This window comes from Plasmodium inui, assembly GCF_000524495.1.
Source record: "Plasmodium inui San Antonio 1 unplaced genomic scaffold supercont1.23, whole genome shotgun sequence".
Lineage (NCBI taxonomy): Eukaryota > Apicomplexa > Aconoidasida > Haemosporida > Plasmodiidae > Plasmodium > Plasmodium inui.
The window spans coordinates 180,831-196,307 of record NW_008481857.1 but is presented as its reverse complement, the minus strand read 5'-3'; the positions used below and the strand labels follow the sequence as shown (position 1 = coordinate 196,307).

Below are 15,477 nucleotides of genomic sequence, written 5' to 3'. Positions count from 1 at the left end.
CGAAGTAAAAAATCAAGCAAGATATCTCCCGAAAATGTAAGGGGAATTGCGAAAAATCCATACGATACTTCAACAACTGAAACGAAGAATCTTAGTAAGTATCGCAATAATAAAAATCCTGAATCATCAGAAAGCATTTGTCCAATCCGTACTATAATCCTCAAGCAATACCACGAAGTCATTAATTCGGTTTGCGATCCAATACGTAAGATCACAGCGGCAAAACTAGTACACACATGCCGAAGAATTCTACATCGTCCCGCCTCGTCCTTATCATATAAGGCATAGAATTCCGTACGAAGGGGTAAACACCATCTGCATATTCGGAAGAGTGAGTACTGGCTACTGCGGATTGAAGTATATCGTCTGATTCTCCTTTTAGGGATGCTGGTTGCATTCACACTGGAAGTATTACCGTTATTAGTAAACATCCCAGTGACAGCTGTCCTTTCTATATCTTATGGACTCCTTGTGTTAGGCGTCATAGGATATCTCTATGTGCTTGTGGAAGTATCCGAATAAGGACAAACATTCAACGGTATCAGTAAGCCTCGTCTAAAGGATTGTATATGAGGCGTGGAGAATTACATGTGAGACAAGATCTCGGCAGCTTCTTCCATCACAGTAACTGATTATTATTGGATGCTATGTTGAAATGATAGCGGGGTTTCTCAATCGCTGAAGGGCGATCGTGCCTCCCAAAACCCCTTTGTAATTTGAACAATTAGTCCCCTTTTTTTCTTATTTTGCTATCTACATCACATTTCAACTTTGTCCCGTATCGTAACATGGTATCTTGCCTTGACTAAGTCCCTTATCGTAGTTTTACATTAATATGGTCGTCATAAAGCCGTTGCTGTTGTATGTAGAATTATAAGGAAGGAGCCCCCATCTTGTGGGTGTCCTGGATATCTTCGGAATGTAGCAAACCTATATAGCTATATCGATGCGTCACCACTTAACCCGAATACGTCCTCTGGAATCAGAGTCTGGTATACGAAGATGAAATGGCTATATAATTTATTCTTGCCATGACGACAAATTTCTCCTTCTTTTCTCTTGTGTCGACTTTCCTGAAGCTGATCAGGAGTATGTTTTATGTCTACCAAAAGGGAGGTGACTGGTGGCATCTTATTAGCTCCTAAAAAGGACAATTCTGGTGTCTTTGAACGTGCGGATCAGAAGAATTCAGGAGGGATTTCTATGACGGGTTATCAGTGGAATTATTATATGCCCTCTCTCATGTGTCTCACATTGGCTGTTTTTGTTTTCACTTTCGTTCTGGCTTTGTGGTGTTCAATCTCCATATATCTTATCTTTTCTCTCGAGGTTGATATTAGGAGGGACATGTGACTTCCTTTTTAATCTCTGTTTTCCTGACATCAAGAACAATGTTTTAATTCATTTATCGCCACTCAGCACTGTTACCTTCCCTTTTTGCTGTTTTGTATTTTTTGTACTCTTTGTTAAAGGAAAGTAGGAGAATGAAGACGGGGTAAACACGTGTTATAAACATTCTCACATTGGATGCATTAATAGAACGATATGTAATCCGGAATGATTCTCCTATGGCTCCATAAATATCTGTTACATCATCATAATTTCTTCCGGATCTTTCTAATTTCATTCGTATGCGTCTCCCTCCAGTCATTGTTAGTGGCATTACACCACACAGCACGTGATCTTGTGGACATCACATGAGATGCCGCCGTGATATCCTTTGTTTTTTTTGTTATTTGGCCTGTGTCTCTTCCTTAGAGAACTAGTTGAGCTATATACTCAAAGATGATTTCATATACGGTAAGAAGCATGTCGCTGTAACCTGTCCTATTAGTTAAGTTGACTTCGGGGGCAAATGGCAGCGTCCCCTATGTGTGTGAAGACAGAGAGGCTGGAATCGCGACGATTCTGTGATCAATTAGGAAGCAAACATTACCACATACAGGTGCACAGCTCCCAAGGTGACTACTTTATGAGGCCGGCCCACAACTTAAGTTGAAACAAGGACCAAGAGGACTTCTCTCGACTAAAGGGGGCATCCTATTTCTGCATAAGGAGCTCCAAAGGTTAATAAGAGCAAGGAAACAAACAATTTGCGGATACCAATTCACAGCCTTTCGGCGGGAGAGTGCCAGATACCCCTCTACGAATGTGCCACTATGTACATCTTGTATTCAACTTTACTTCTCACTCTATAATGCCTTCAGGCGCATCATTCACTGCCACTTCATTGTATGAAGAAATTTTGACCACCAAAAACTTGTTCCTTTTGTGTTTTCCTTAATGATACATTAATTACTGCAGTGAATAACTATCTATCTGTTAATGGCGCATATCTAAGCCGTATCTGTTTTTTTCTTTCGTTTACAGGACGGCAAAGATCGAACATATCAAGTCATAGTGTATTTTTATCTGAACGAATTATTTCTCTTTCGACCCTGGATTTGTTCTGTGGGTGACACTTAATATTATGATGTGAATAAAAGTTTCGTGATATCACACATCTCGCCTTTATCTTATATGGAGGATTTAATAGGTTAATTCAGTAACTGACCAATCTAAGCAGAAAAAATACACCAAAATCTCGAAGAAATCATTGGGGGGGGGGTTCAGCATTAAGCCATGTGATCATAGTATTCTAAGCGCAACTCATGAAAGAGATGACTTCCTCTCCCGCAACAAGCCATGACCAAAATTAAAGCTCCGTATATATATAAATATACATAATATCTATAGGGGTCTAAGGGCGAAATAGATAGAGACAGAAGAATTCCATTATTCATTTCTCTGCACCCCACATGCGTTGTTCCCCTCTTTACCCGGAAAGAACTTTAACCTTCCTGTATATATGAAATAATCTTGATGCATATTCCTTTTCCCATTATGTATACATTATCAAATGAACTCGATTGATAGAGGAACATGGGTTTAATTTCTTAAACACGCCATACTCAAATCAAGGGGGAGAAAGGGACCACTAAATCGATGACTACAGAAGAAATATTATTATATTTGTAGATAATATTTGATTAGAAGTAACCCTGTCTTAATAGCACGAAAGCATTCCAATAATAGTCATGTTAAATACAAGAGCAGCTCCACATCAAAATCCAATCGGAAACATGATAAAGGAAAAGTCTAGTAGGATTCAGCACATGATACAACCCCCTTCACGGGAAGGACGTATATATGATTGTCTTCCAGTGATGCCAACAATCCTCCATGATTATTTCAAGGGCTACTATTGACGAATTCGAATTAGTTTATGTGCTCCTTTTATTTTGTTCTGTTTTTTTAAGATATTACAGAAATTAGGTGGCATATTAGGAATCTGTACCTGTAATCTCATTAAAGAATAAAGGAATTATTTTTAATTCCTCCAAAGATGCATATATATGTAGATATACAAGCTTCCTCCCTTACTGTATTGATAATTATTTTTTAGTAAAAACTAAAATCAGGAAATTATACAGGCACATTGATTTTGATACGTAAGATCGGTTTTGACCCCTACCTAAGGAATCATCGCCACCCAATAAACAATAACCAACGGGCCCCTACTCCTGAGGCCTACAAAAAGAGGACGCCTGAAGGACCCCCGCAAAGGTAGCCACCCTCCCCTTAACCATCAAGGACTCCTTCCTCAAGGCCAAATCCGAAAGGTAGAGGCGAGGCAATAGCCATTGAAACAGGACGACTACCGATCCAACACAGGAAAAATCTCTCGGCAGTACTAGACTTAAGGCGGCGCCCCATACCATCCCTCTTGGATGACAAAAACCCCCCAAAGAAGCAAACAAGCCTAAATGTAACACTGACCCCTAACACCTAAGAAATAAGGTATGGACCCTCAACACTGAGCACTAAGCGAGGTTACATATCCCACATAAGCAAACCAGTGAGTCAGTCCACCAGACTACACAAAACAATACCAAACAGGTTATAAGAAGACAAGTAACGAGGAATTAAGGCCCTAAAGCAAAGAAAAAAACCGTAAGGAAACAAGCGTAAACAGTAGGAAGAGAAACTGAGCCGCAGAACCAGGAACCTACGGATTATGAACCCCACTAATGAACAAAACACGCCGGAACAAGTCACCCGAAGAAAAAAGCCTCAGGAGGCAAAGTGTAAGCCCTACAACCTAACACGTGTATACTAAAGCGTGACTCCTAGAGATTGAAAAAGACACCGTAGATTCTGGAAAAGGGAGACCCCTAAAGGAAAAGTAAAAATAGGGACTACCGAATAAAAACTAAACCTAAGCACTAGCAAGGAAAAAATGACAGAAGAAGTCTCCCCTCGAAATTAAAAGACTTAAACCCTACCCCATACAAACAAGAGACGACAGCCAATGGAATCTGACACACAGCCAAAAAACTGAGAGAGTCCAGGATAAAGAAATGAAACTGGCCTGAAACTGAAAGGAGCCGAAACCTAAGCCCTGGAGAATAATCACTAAATGAAGCCTCATGATAAGTAAAAACTATCCCCTAGAACTAAAACACTACCCAATAAGCCCTAATCCATAAACACAATACTCGAACTACAGGCCCGCCCCAGAAACCCTGAAGCATAGGAACAAGCATTAGACCGTATACCCCTAACGTCAACAAATGGGACGTGAGACTTAACTCCAGAAACGGAACCCTAAACCCCAAAAATAAACCATAACATCTAAGCCCTAAGAACAGACTCCCAAGCCATATCCGGGTAATCGACCAGTCCCACCAAGACAAACGTAACCCCCCCGAAATGGCACCCAAACAGAAGCACCTGAAAATTAAGATCTTCTCCCCGAAATCAAAGTTCATTAGAAAAAAACTCTCCTCCTTGAACCGAAAGATCTCCACCTAAGCCCTAAGCCTAACTGAAGAAATCACCCAAAAGAAGGAAGAACGCCCTGAAATCAAGAAATGGCGTACAGCTCCAACCCTAGAGGACAAAACAAACAGCTGGAATAACTCCCCCCCAAGAAGGAACACTCAGATATCCCCACTAACCCCTAAGACTGAGGCCCAAAACACAGTCACTGGAACGTGAGAAGAAACCGCTGGAAATCAGACGCAGGAACATAAATAATGATACCTGAAGCATAGAAAGGAACTCAAGAACAGTAAGAAGTGACGAATCCAGTCCAGAACCTGACCCCCCAGCCCTGAATCCTAAGAAGGAACCTGCCCCTCGGATAGCCTAAGGCCTAACCCTATCGGCTAAATACTAAAGACTAAACCATGGATAGTGGAATTGAAACCAAACCATGAAACATGAGCCATCCCCGAGAAACCATAAAAAACGGCACCTTTCACTTGAAGCCGGGGTCTAAACAGTAAGTCTTCACCCCTAAGACTAAAAATAAGACATCAACAAGAGGACATAGTCCCCGAAGTCTGAACCGAACCCGTCAAATCCCTAAACCCAAAAAACTAAAACACATCTCCTAATCCCTAAAACGTAAATGCGGAGCTATAACTCCAGAAAGCTAACCTCTGAACCCTGAAACCTGCTCCTAATCCATAATCTGTAACAACAAACTCTGAAACTTGATGCCTAACCCGTACATCCTAAACATAGGATCTACCACCAAGAGCCTAGAAGGAAAACCATAATCCCTAAAACGAAATCATAATCCAGAGACCTAAAGCCTAAAAAGTTCTACCCCCCAAATCTAAACGCTAATCCATAAATCTAACTAACTCAACTCTAAACCATAACCACGAAAGTCTAGAACATGACCCTTGAAACCTGAACCCTAGAACCTAATGCTTAAATGCTAAAAACTGAACTCTAAACCCTAAATCCAGTACCCTGAACCCTAAACCTAAACCCTGAACACTGAAGCCTGAACCCTGAAACCTGAACCCTAAAGCTAAAACATAACCCATAATCATAGGACCCTAAACCCTAACACTAGACCTTCATCCCTAACCTCTGAGTCCTGAACCCTAAACCCTGGACCCTTAAACGAACCCCTGACCCCTGAGACCTAAACATAAACCATACTCCTAAACCTTAAACCGAACCCTACCCCCTTAGACCTAACCCCTAACCGTGACCCCTGAACCCCGAAGTCCCAAGGTCGAATCGGGACCCCTGAGCACGAGACTCTGCGGCATCAGCCCCCAACACCAAGCCCCGTAGCCTGGGTGCGTAATCTTAACCCTTACCTTCATTCAGAGACGGACTACGTCAATCAACTATGGCTTACCCGAAATGTAACCCCTAAGGCGTAAACCCACAACTCTAAACGTCAGACCCTCCCTTATATTCTTCAGCGCCCAGGCCCCTTCGTTGTCTTCAACTAGGGGGTCCAGAATTTGGAATACATGACCAGACTCTCCGTCCCGCTCCTGCCTCCTGCTAACAGGCGGCCTTTCCTTCCATGGGGTGTATAGTTGTCTTTCTGCAGGTCACCTTCATGGAGCTTCTAACTGCTAAGCAGTCTTCTTGTCCTTGGAAGTATTATCCAGAACCCTACCCCCCCTACCGCAGGACCCCTGGGGAGGTCTACGGGAGAAAGATTTTGGCTCTTCTGTTATCCCCCTTCCGTCGCCAGGTTAGTGTTGGCTGTGGGTTTTGCCAGGAGGGGGGGCCAGCGGGAAGGAGTCCCCTAGTGCCTGGGTTGAGGCCCAGGTTACTGACTTCGTTTTTTTCTGTGGAGACTCTCCCTGGGGATTTGGTTCTGTGACGTCTGTGGTTTACACCCACGGTGTGGGAGTTATAGAGAAGATTCCGCCCTTAGCGGCTGTGGAGCAAAACTGTCTATTCACTCCTCGGCTGAACCTTGGGCTCTATTCTGGTAAACAAGAGAGAAAGATGAATGAAGGTTTCCTGCTCTTCGATGCCTGAGGATCTAGCACTCTTTCTCCTTAGTCTTGGGTTGACTTGGCGAGTGGGAAGAAGGCCTCATGATTGGGCATAATTTAGGTGCGCTTTCCTTCTTCGCGGATGACTAAGTTTCTTGGGGGACCAACTCCGACCCGCTTTGGCGATTCGGTAAAAACCATACATACTCGCAAGGGCCAGGATTCCTCCTACCACCCCCCCCATTAGACCCTGTATTGATATGTTGGGCTCCGTGGGGAATTGGTTGTATTGGTCCTCGGCGGTGACTGCGTCGACGGCGGCGCTTCCTTCATTCAAGTCTGATCTATCAGTAGTTGACTGAAGGGTTGTCATACTTGGGGGGTTTGGTTTACTGTGTCCGTGGGGTCTCTTTCCCTTATGCAAACCCTGACTTCCGGGGGGGTCTGGTCCAGTCTGGGAGTTTCCTTTCTTAACTCCTACTTGATCTGGAAGAGTTTCCTTGCTTAGTGGTTCTCTATCTGCTGGGGAAGTGTTGAGCTTCTTCTCCTTGGGGAGTGACGTAGTTGGTTGTCTCCTATCTAGAGTCTCGTCTCTTAGCTGTTCACCGGATGCTTCGCCTCTTAGGAAGACTGGGCTAGACGAGGCGAGACTGTGTGCTTCCGACATCCTCTTTGCCGTCTCGGTCACGAAGTTTTTCTCCCTTTGTGAGACTTCCGTTGTTGGGTTGCCCACTCTTAGATGCTCACCAGTCTCCGGTTCCACCAATTGGAGTTTTGCGGGTTTCTTCCTCGGTAACCCTTCTACTAACGTCTTGCCACCCTTGGTCCAGATATTTAGACCCTGGCCTCCGCCCTGGGCCCCTGTTCCGTCACACTTCAGTTCCTGGCCGTCCAGGTGACACTGACCTATTTTCTTTAGATCCCACCCATTCTGCCTGATTATTCCGTTTAATTCATAGGGGGTCTCGCTCTGGCAACATTTGTTGATGCCATGATATATACTCAAGACGAAGCCGAGTCTCCTCTTCTGATCTTCTTCACGAAGGTCACCATAATTTATTCCTTCCATAAATTCTTCTATGTTCTTTATCTCTTTAGGTTCGCTGGGCTGCGAGTGCCCCCCCAGCTTTAACGCCACCTTCTCCCATACTGGTGAGCAGGGTGATCTTTCGATTTTGGCTTCGGTTTCTTGGGGCCTTGGGGTACCTACCAGGACGGTTATCAGACATGTCAAAGCCATCAACATCTTCTGACCTACGTCTGTTTTTCCCCAATCCCTACCGGTTGAGTTTTTTAACATGGAGGTCCAATTGTTCTTAGACCAGATTTCTTCTTTCCCTTGATTAGTTCTCACTTCGATCCTCTCTAACTTCAATGCATTAGACATTACACAGGTCAAGAGGCCCTTCCAAGCGGTTTCATCAATCCTTTCTCCCTTTATTCTTCTTATGAGCGGTGAGGACTCCTTGCCCAGCTGGTCCCAGTCCAGCTGTCGCGTTATCTCCGTAAGATCCCTACTCCATTCACCAAGGAAGCCTTGTACTGCCCCCGTTGTCCCTCCATACTCTCCAAGACAATACCTGTGGAATCCCTCCGTACACTGGCCCCCTCGTGTGTGCAGTGGGGCGTGTTCCCAAGTTTGGGCATCATCCCTCAATCTAATCTTATACATGATTTTCGGACCGTAATATACTGTTGGTCTTCTGCCTCGGAGACCTGTTCACTCACCCTCGCTGGTTCTTGACTCTTTGGGGGAGACGCGATCTTGCCTTCCTTTAATTCTTTTATTCCTGCTTCAGTTGGCTCTGCCGCCCCCTCGGAGCTTCGACTTTTAGCTGCCACCGGGTAGTGGTTGTTTTTTGGGAGCGTCGTACCCTGAGATTGGGTTTTGGCTTCTGGGGTGTACGCTTGCATTGGAGTTGCACAGGCCCTTTGACTTTTTGCGAGACGGGTCTGCTATAGTTCCTGGCTCTCTGTCTTTCAAGGCTTCTAGGAGGAACCTCCTGGAGTTTTTAGTTTTTCCTTTTCTACTGTTCTCGGTAGATCCTCTTGCAGGTGTGACTTTCTTTCTCCTCTCGCTTCTTGATATCTTGATCGGCTTCTGGAGAGTTGGCTCCCCCTCCAGATTTCGCTGAGGCTAATCTGTTTCTGAGTCCTTTGGCTTAGGCGCTGCCTGTACCTCAGCTGTGAGTTTACCGACATTCACGCTAGATCTATTGTTTCTTGTGGCTTCTAGTCGTTCCCCAACATCCCATTTCATATTCCTACGATTTCCTCTGTAAGATCTCGGGCCATGCTTCTTGGTGCTCCTTCGGCCTTTAGTCTCTTGCTATTTTTCGTGACTGCCCGAGGTTTCCCGGCTGCGGGGAATCCTTGTTTACTCGTCTACTTTCCCTCCTCCCTTCTCTCCTTCCTCCTCTTGGGCCTGTGTGGTTCTTGAGTGGGGCAGGTGATTCGTTCTCTTAGTTTTTAGGTATCCTCTGGTGTCTGTCCCTCGGTTTCTCGGATCCTGCTGGGTGGAGTTACTTCTTCGCGCGACGATTGTTTCCTTCTACCTTGTCGTTACCCTCCCCCTTGCCATCCTAAACTTCTTGGCCTCGTCATGGCATCAGGGAGGGTTCCTGGAGGTTGACTATTGATCTCCTTGTTCTCCTCCTGAACTCACGCCCGCGTCGGCCCCCACCTGTAGCTTCTCCACACCATAGTCACATGCCTGGGCTTAGGCTCGGAGCTAGAGGTCCCTCCTCCTACCTTCCCTGCCCCATATTCGCTCTTTAGAAGTTATACTTCTCAGGCTGATTGGCCGGATCCGGCTTCTCTTACAGGGACTCTGGCTCCCTTCTCTGACTTCGGTCCTCGCCTCTTATTTGTTACCCATCGGTTGCTGAACCTCGCTTCTTCTTGACATTCAATTGGTCCAGGAGCGTATAGCTCTCCAGCCTTGGTTTCCCTGGTCTATGTAGGCCTCCCCCTGTCCTTCGCGGCGGGGAGCCCCTCCTGTGGTTTGGGGGCGTCGGATGGAGCTCTGGCGAGAATTTTGCAATGCTGATCTTCGTTGTGTTTGAACGAATTCTTATACGAGCTGGATTCTATTAGCGACCGTCAGTCCATGTAGTCCTCCTCCGTCCTGTATTCTCATCGAGATCATCTTGGTCCGTGGTCCTTCATTTATCACTTTGCCTCCTCTCAGTAGTGGAATATTCCTTGGGGGTTGTCTGTTTGGAGACTCTTGCCTCGGTTCGGGAGGTTGCCCGTGCCGGAGTTCCGGTACCATGCTTAGCACCTTGGTGGTTCGGCCTTCCCCCTCGATCTGGCGTTTTCTCACTTTTGGGGTTGCCAGACAGAGAGTTGATGTCCCTTTCTTTAATTGCTTATTCTTTTGTCTTCTATGGGTTGCTTTCTTGCTGATTCGACCCCCCTGTTGGCCTGGGAGTTCCTTAAGTTGGGCTGTTCTCTTCATCGCTATTGCAGTTTCTGGTCATCGGATTCTTTACTTGACTTGAGCTGTTTCTTCGTACCTTCACGGCCTTATTTATTCTTCCGCCAGCTCTGGACGATTTGGCCTTGACAGGGGGCTCCTATTGGTTTTTAGGGTTCCTTTTGCAATCTATCCTCCGTCTTTGGCCCATCTTCCTTGTTGGTTCTTCGGGGGAGGCGCACCCTTCTAAGGTGCCTTAGCTTGCCGCTGGCGGTTTAGTCCTGACGGTGACGCTGCCTTCTCGCCCGTCGCACCTCTTAACTATGGAGTTTTGCCCAGGGATTGTACGACGGATCTTAGCCGTACTTTGGAAATTTGTGCTTCCTCTGCAACTATCCTCAGCGGCTTCGGGAGCCGTCCCTCGTCGCTCTTCTATGGCGATTCTATCTCGCAATTGCTGCTGAGTCCTTATTTGATATTCTGTTACGTTATTAGTTGCACCTTCCTGTTTCGGGTTCAGCAATTCTCTGGGGTGGTTTTAGGAGTTTGAACTTGAAGCGAACATGACAGAGTACTAGATCATACCTGCTTTTCTTAGCGGAATGATCCTTTTTTATCCACTGGATGCAATTGTTCCCGTGAAGCTTTTGGGGTTGGGCTGCGTTTTTGAGTCTTCATGTTGGCCCAACGCCTGCAGATTCATCCTCGATATCATCGTCTTCTGCCTGTCTGATTCGCACTACGTTTTAACTAGTCCAGAGCCTATTATCATCCGAAGCGGGAGGCTTTCTTAGGGTAGTCGTCTCTCCTTGTGGTTTGAGGTATTATCCTAGTGCCCCTCCTTCGTTGGATTTTAAGATTAACCATTATTCCTTGTTTATTGAGACTCCCACTACTCGTGGGCCGTCGTTTTCTACCTAAGCTCATCACTTGTTGTCTGTCCCTTAACTTGGTTTGACCATTGTTGCTCTTGGTATTTCCGTGGGTTTTTCGCCTTCTGGATGTGCTCAGGCCAGGGATTTGACAGATATATCATTGATTTGTTGGCCTGTGGATTCTTGGCTCTGCTCTGTTCTTTCGGAAGGACATCTCTTTACTTTTGCAGAGTAGGCTCTGGGGGTTTGGTATGAGGAATGAGGATGACGTACCTGGGGTTGTACCCGTCTCGTTATCCCCACTTTGTCTTCGAGCAGCCGGAAACTTCTGCCTAATTCTTGTTCTGTTTTCGGACGCCTGTTAAGTCAGATGATATGAGGTCGGTGAGTCTGGACTGGGGGGTTTAGAAACCTTTGCCTCTTAGTCTTTTAGGTGTTATCTTCCCTCGGAGAGTTTGTTGGTCAAGCCTGTAACCGGTCATCTGTCTCGCCGTGCCTCGAGGTACCCATTCTTCTTGTTATCTAGCGGACTATTGGATCAGGACTGGTATTATCTTAAGTTCAAGCTGTTTCTCTTCAGAAGTCGAGTTTGTTGCTGCAGTTGTCTCGGGTGGGGAAGTTTTTCCTCTTGTGCATTGGGTGTCTGTTTGGTCCTGGTCACGTAGGGGGAGAGTTTTCTTCCTCTCCTTGTTTTAGGTTTCCCAGTGAGGTCAGCATTCATTTAAGGGATGAGGAGCTGCTTCGGGACGTGGAGGGACCCTTGGTCTCGTTACATTATGTCCTCCGCCCAAATTGGATCCTTGGTTTGGGAGGACTCTTCAAAGACAGTGGTAGAAATTTATGGCAGTCCCTCGCGTGTTGTTGTGTGTTTGGCTTGGCATTGGTTTCACTGTTTTTTGGGTGAGATGAGGTTAGAGGCCCGCTGGTTTTTTGACTTGAATGGCGCCCGGGTTGGGTTCCTGATTCTTGGAGATTTATCCGTTAGTTTCTCTCAGTGAATGCTTATATGAGATTGATTAGTGAGGTGGGAATTAGCTCCGTCTGGAAGTCCTTTTCTGTAGGGGAGATTCCCGTTGGTTTACAGACTTGTTGGCCCCTGGTGTGAGGGGTTTTCTTCTGAGGTGGTTGCTGCGGGCTGTTGGTGTTGCTTGTTCCGTACTTGGAGCTCCCCGTAATTTATCTCTTCTCGGCTGGTGGTGGTTGCTATTTCGGCGACGTGTTAGTTTTAAAGTTTCTCTTAGTCCGTGACCCTTGGGATTTTGGAGATGGTCAGACATCTCTCTTGGGAGTCTTTATCATTTTATATCTCAGTTTTGCCACTTTGGGGACTTGTCGTTAGTTGTTGTTTGTACTTCTTCGATTGGGACGGTCTAACGGAGAATACTGACCTCTATTCATGGAGGGTTCGTTAGTTTTGCTGGATTATCCTTTTATGACTCGTGTCCCCTATTGAGTGGGGCCTCCTGTGGAAAGTTTGGCCGGCTTGGACTGTAGGGGAGGTTCATTTTCGATCCTTTGTTGCTTCACAGTTAAGACGAAATCGGTTTTCCAGCTGACTCTCTTGCAGTACCCTTAAGACTTCAGTCAATGCGAGTTCATCTGGAATCTATCACGAGTGCCCGTTTTCGTGTGTTCCTTTGAAGGGGAGGAGTAGATTTGTCTTTGGAGGCTTCCTCATGATTAACCCTTTTTCGTACGTGACTGGTTTTTGTGGGATTCTAATGATAATATTCGCAGGTTCGCCTATCTTTACATAATTAATTTAATCCTTTAAACGGACGCACCGGTTTGTTCATGAAGTTCTTGTCTCGCCTTTGGACTCACCTGAACTCGAGCTGAGACGGTGGGGAGGTGCTATTCGGCTGCTAGTGAGAGTTGATTCTAGGCTTTGTCTTGGTCGAGTGGATGAGAGTTGATTGGTGACTTGCGGGATGTTCCTAAGAGGCAGTAGATATCCCAACCTATTATCATCCTTCGTTATTAGTTGGCATTTTGATGAACTTTGATGACTTATTCATATTTGCTTGAGATGCTTAACGGGGCTGCTTTGTGCACCAGATAAAGTTCCCTTTTTTTGATTTGGGTCGTCATTTCCTATTTGGCTAAGAGATTAATCGCTTTATTACCCTAGCTTTTTTTATATTAATTAAACAATCTCTTCATTCTTCCATACATGATATAGGACAGATTAATATTTCTTCCGAAGTCGGATTTTAAGAACATAAGTTGCTGTTACTTGATCTTTGACTTTTGTTCTTTCCTTAAGAGAGATGTCAAGAAATTTATTAACCGGATCTAATGATCAGATGTACCTGAGGAACCCATATATACGATGTTTCTTATAGGAGAGGCTATTACTAGTTGAGAAAGAGAGTTAAGGACTAAATATTTTTTTCATATCTCCTTCTATAATCTATAAGGGGTTGTGTATGAATTGATTCCGCCTAGAGGCTGCTCTGATCTTACAATGATTCCACAATTATTATTTTAGTAACCTAATTACATGATGTTGGTCCTGGGATTTGCTGGTTTGTCCTTAGGCACTATTGGAAACTTAATCCAGATTAGGATAGACGACTAGTCAAGTTTTCTCTTTTATTTATTAATTTTATAACTTTACTAATTATTAATGTACATTCATATCATATAATACTTATGGTTTCGTAGAGACATTAATCTGTTGGTTTTTCGGTTTTAGCACTTTTTTTTTTTTTTTCTTCTAATACTTTTAATCCTGTGATCATAGATTGGTGTTGTCATAATATGAGTGATATGCCATTATATTCTCTGATAAAGAACAAATTATACCTTTTATAATGATTTCATTGTCTAATACGATGGGAATCATAGGAAATATATCACGAGATTTTTATTTCTTGGCAGTAGAAAACGACGTATAATTGCAGATCTCCTTTCTTGTCATTTTTGGTGCTTAAATATTAGCCGAAAGAGAGAAAGGAATAAAGAAATAATCGGAATAAACACAATTTTTCACTACGCCGATAAAATCTTCCTGGATTCTTGCTATATTACCTTGTTTCTGTGAATCAATCCTAAAGAATAAGGTTGCCTGTAGGTAATATACTTTCGTGCTGAATTTTTAAAGTTAAAATGACAGAACAAGATTGGAAGCTGAGGTGAAATAGGAAATGAACCCCTTCTTAATACCTGTAAAAAATAAATAAAAAAATCCCATACCCTCGTAACATGCCCAGATTTAGGTTTTAGTTTAATCCATAGATATGTTATTTCTTAAGGAGATGATATATCTCTTAGGACTATTACTTTAGTGATAGAGAATAATAGTCCTATCACATTAATTACACTGTGGAGGGATTATTCTTGGGAGACAGTGACGGAATCATAAGGATGTGTACTGATCAAGTATGTTTTTTATAGTAATTTTGATAAAGTGAGGTGGGGAAAATCTTCCACATCGTCCAGTCCACAACTAAATTAGTTTGCCGGTGTAGCCTGTCAGATATATAGAGGATAGCAGTTTATACTATTCCAACCTAGCTGCTGTTATGCTATGGGCGGGAGTTTCAAATATTTTTTACAGAATTGTCCTGGAATAAGACTTGATACAAGTCATAAATGATACCAGAGAATGTTTTCATTATTGCTCTTAATAAAGCGCGCGAATATTAAATTCTTGTCAACTCACCTATGATTCTTAACTTTCGAAGTTTTTGCGGATATGACTAATTCCATATTCTGTGGCTTCAGAATAATTCTACTTTTCCGGAATGGAACAATACAGTCGGGTTCATACGCAGCTTGGAGGCTTTCAACATATACTGTAGTGTACGCTTAGGTGCCTTTGATGAAAACTCTCAATTTAAAGTATGATAGTTTGGATTTTTGATTAAATTTAGTGAAATACGAATTTCAGTTGTGAATAATTCCTTAAAAAAACATATGCTCAGCTCATATTCCAATCTTCGCACCTCTTCTAAATGTAGTTTCACGTCTGAAGATGCACTTCTTCCTTCGTTTAGTCGTTTATGGGGGCGCTCAAGGCTTATGGGTAGGCTCCCCACTATCATATTTTCCTCTACATTCTGCTCGTTTCCTGCTGTCTATATTCTTCCCTAGGGGTGTTTCTATTTAGGAATAACCGTTACTTTCTCCTTTTTCCATTTGGTTTCAAACCCGTTCCTTTTAAATTCATATATAATTTCCTTTTCGGGGCATATTTTTTTCTAACAGGATGGGTTACTCGGGATTCTTATGTCATGAACCGTGGATTTATATATAACACTCTGGCGCAACTTATCCACACATTTCATGAGTAAAAGGGCGGCTTATTGCTTTTATTGATTCTCAATGAGTCTTCCCATTGCCAAAATACTGCTATATATAAAAGGGGGGAGGACTT

The 15,477-nt window shown here is 43.9% G+C and overlaps 3 protein-coding genes across 3 annotated transcripts; all 3 read right to left on the bottom strand.

Moving 5' to 3' along the window:
* Positions 1 to 1,405: 1,405 nt before the first annotated feature.
* C922_04450 (hypothetical protein) lies at positions 1,406 to 1,651 on the bottom strand (the record flags this gene model as incomplete). Its single annotated transcript, XM_008820033.1, has 1 exon — positions 1,406 to 1,651. The coding sequence occupies one exon, from the start codon at positions 1,649 to 1,651 to the stop codon at positions 1,406 to 1,408; it is 246 nt and encodes an 81-aa protein (XP_008818255.1).
* Positions 1,652 to 6,759: 5,108 nt separating this feature from the next.
* Positions 6,760 to 8,475, bottom strand: C922_04449 (hypothetical protein; the record flags this gene model as incomplete). Its single annotated transcript, XM_008820032.1, has 2 exons — positions 6,760 to 6,881; positions 7,011 to 8,475. The coding sequence occupies 2 exons, from the start codon at positions 8,473 to 8,475 to the stop codon at positions 6,760 to 6,762; spliced, it is 1,587 nt and encodes a 528-aa protein (XP_008818254.1).
* Positions 8,476 to 9,876: 1,401 nt separating this feature from the next.
* On the bottom strand, positions 9,877 to 10,263 carry C922_04448 (hypothetical protein; the record flags this gene model as incomplete). Its single annotated transcript, XM_008820031.1, has 1 exon — positions 9,877 to 10,263. The coding sequence occupies one exon, from the start codon at positions 10,261 to 10,263 to the stop codon at positions 9,877 to 9,879; it is 387 nt and encodes a 128-aa protein (XP_008818253.1).
* Positions 10,264 to 15,477: the final 5,214 nt, after the last annotated feature.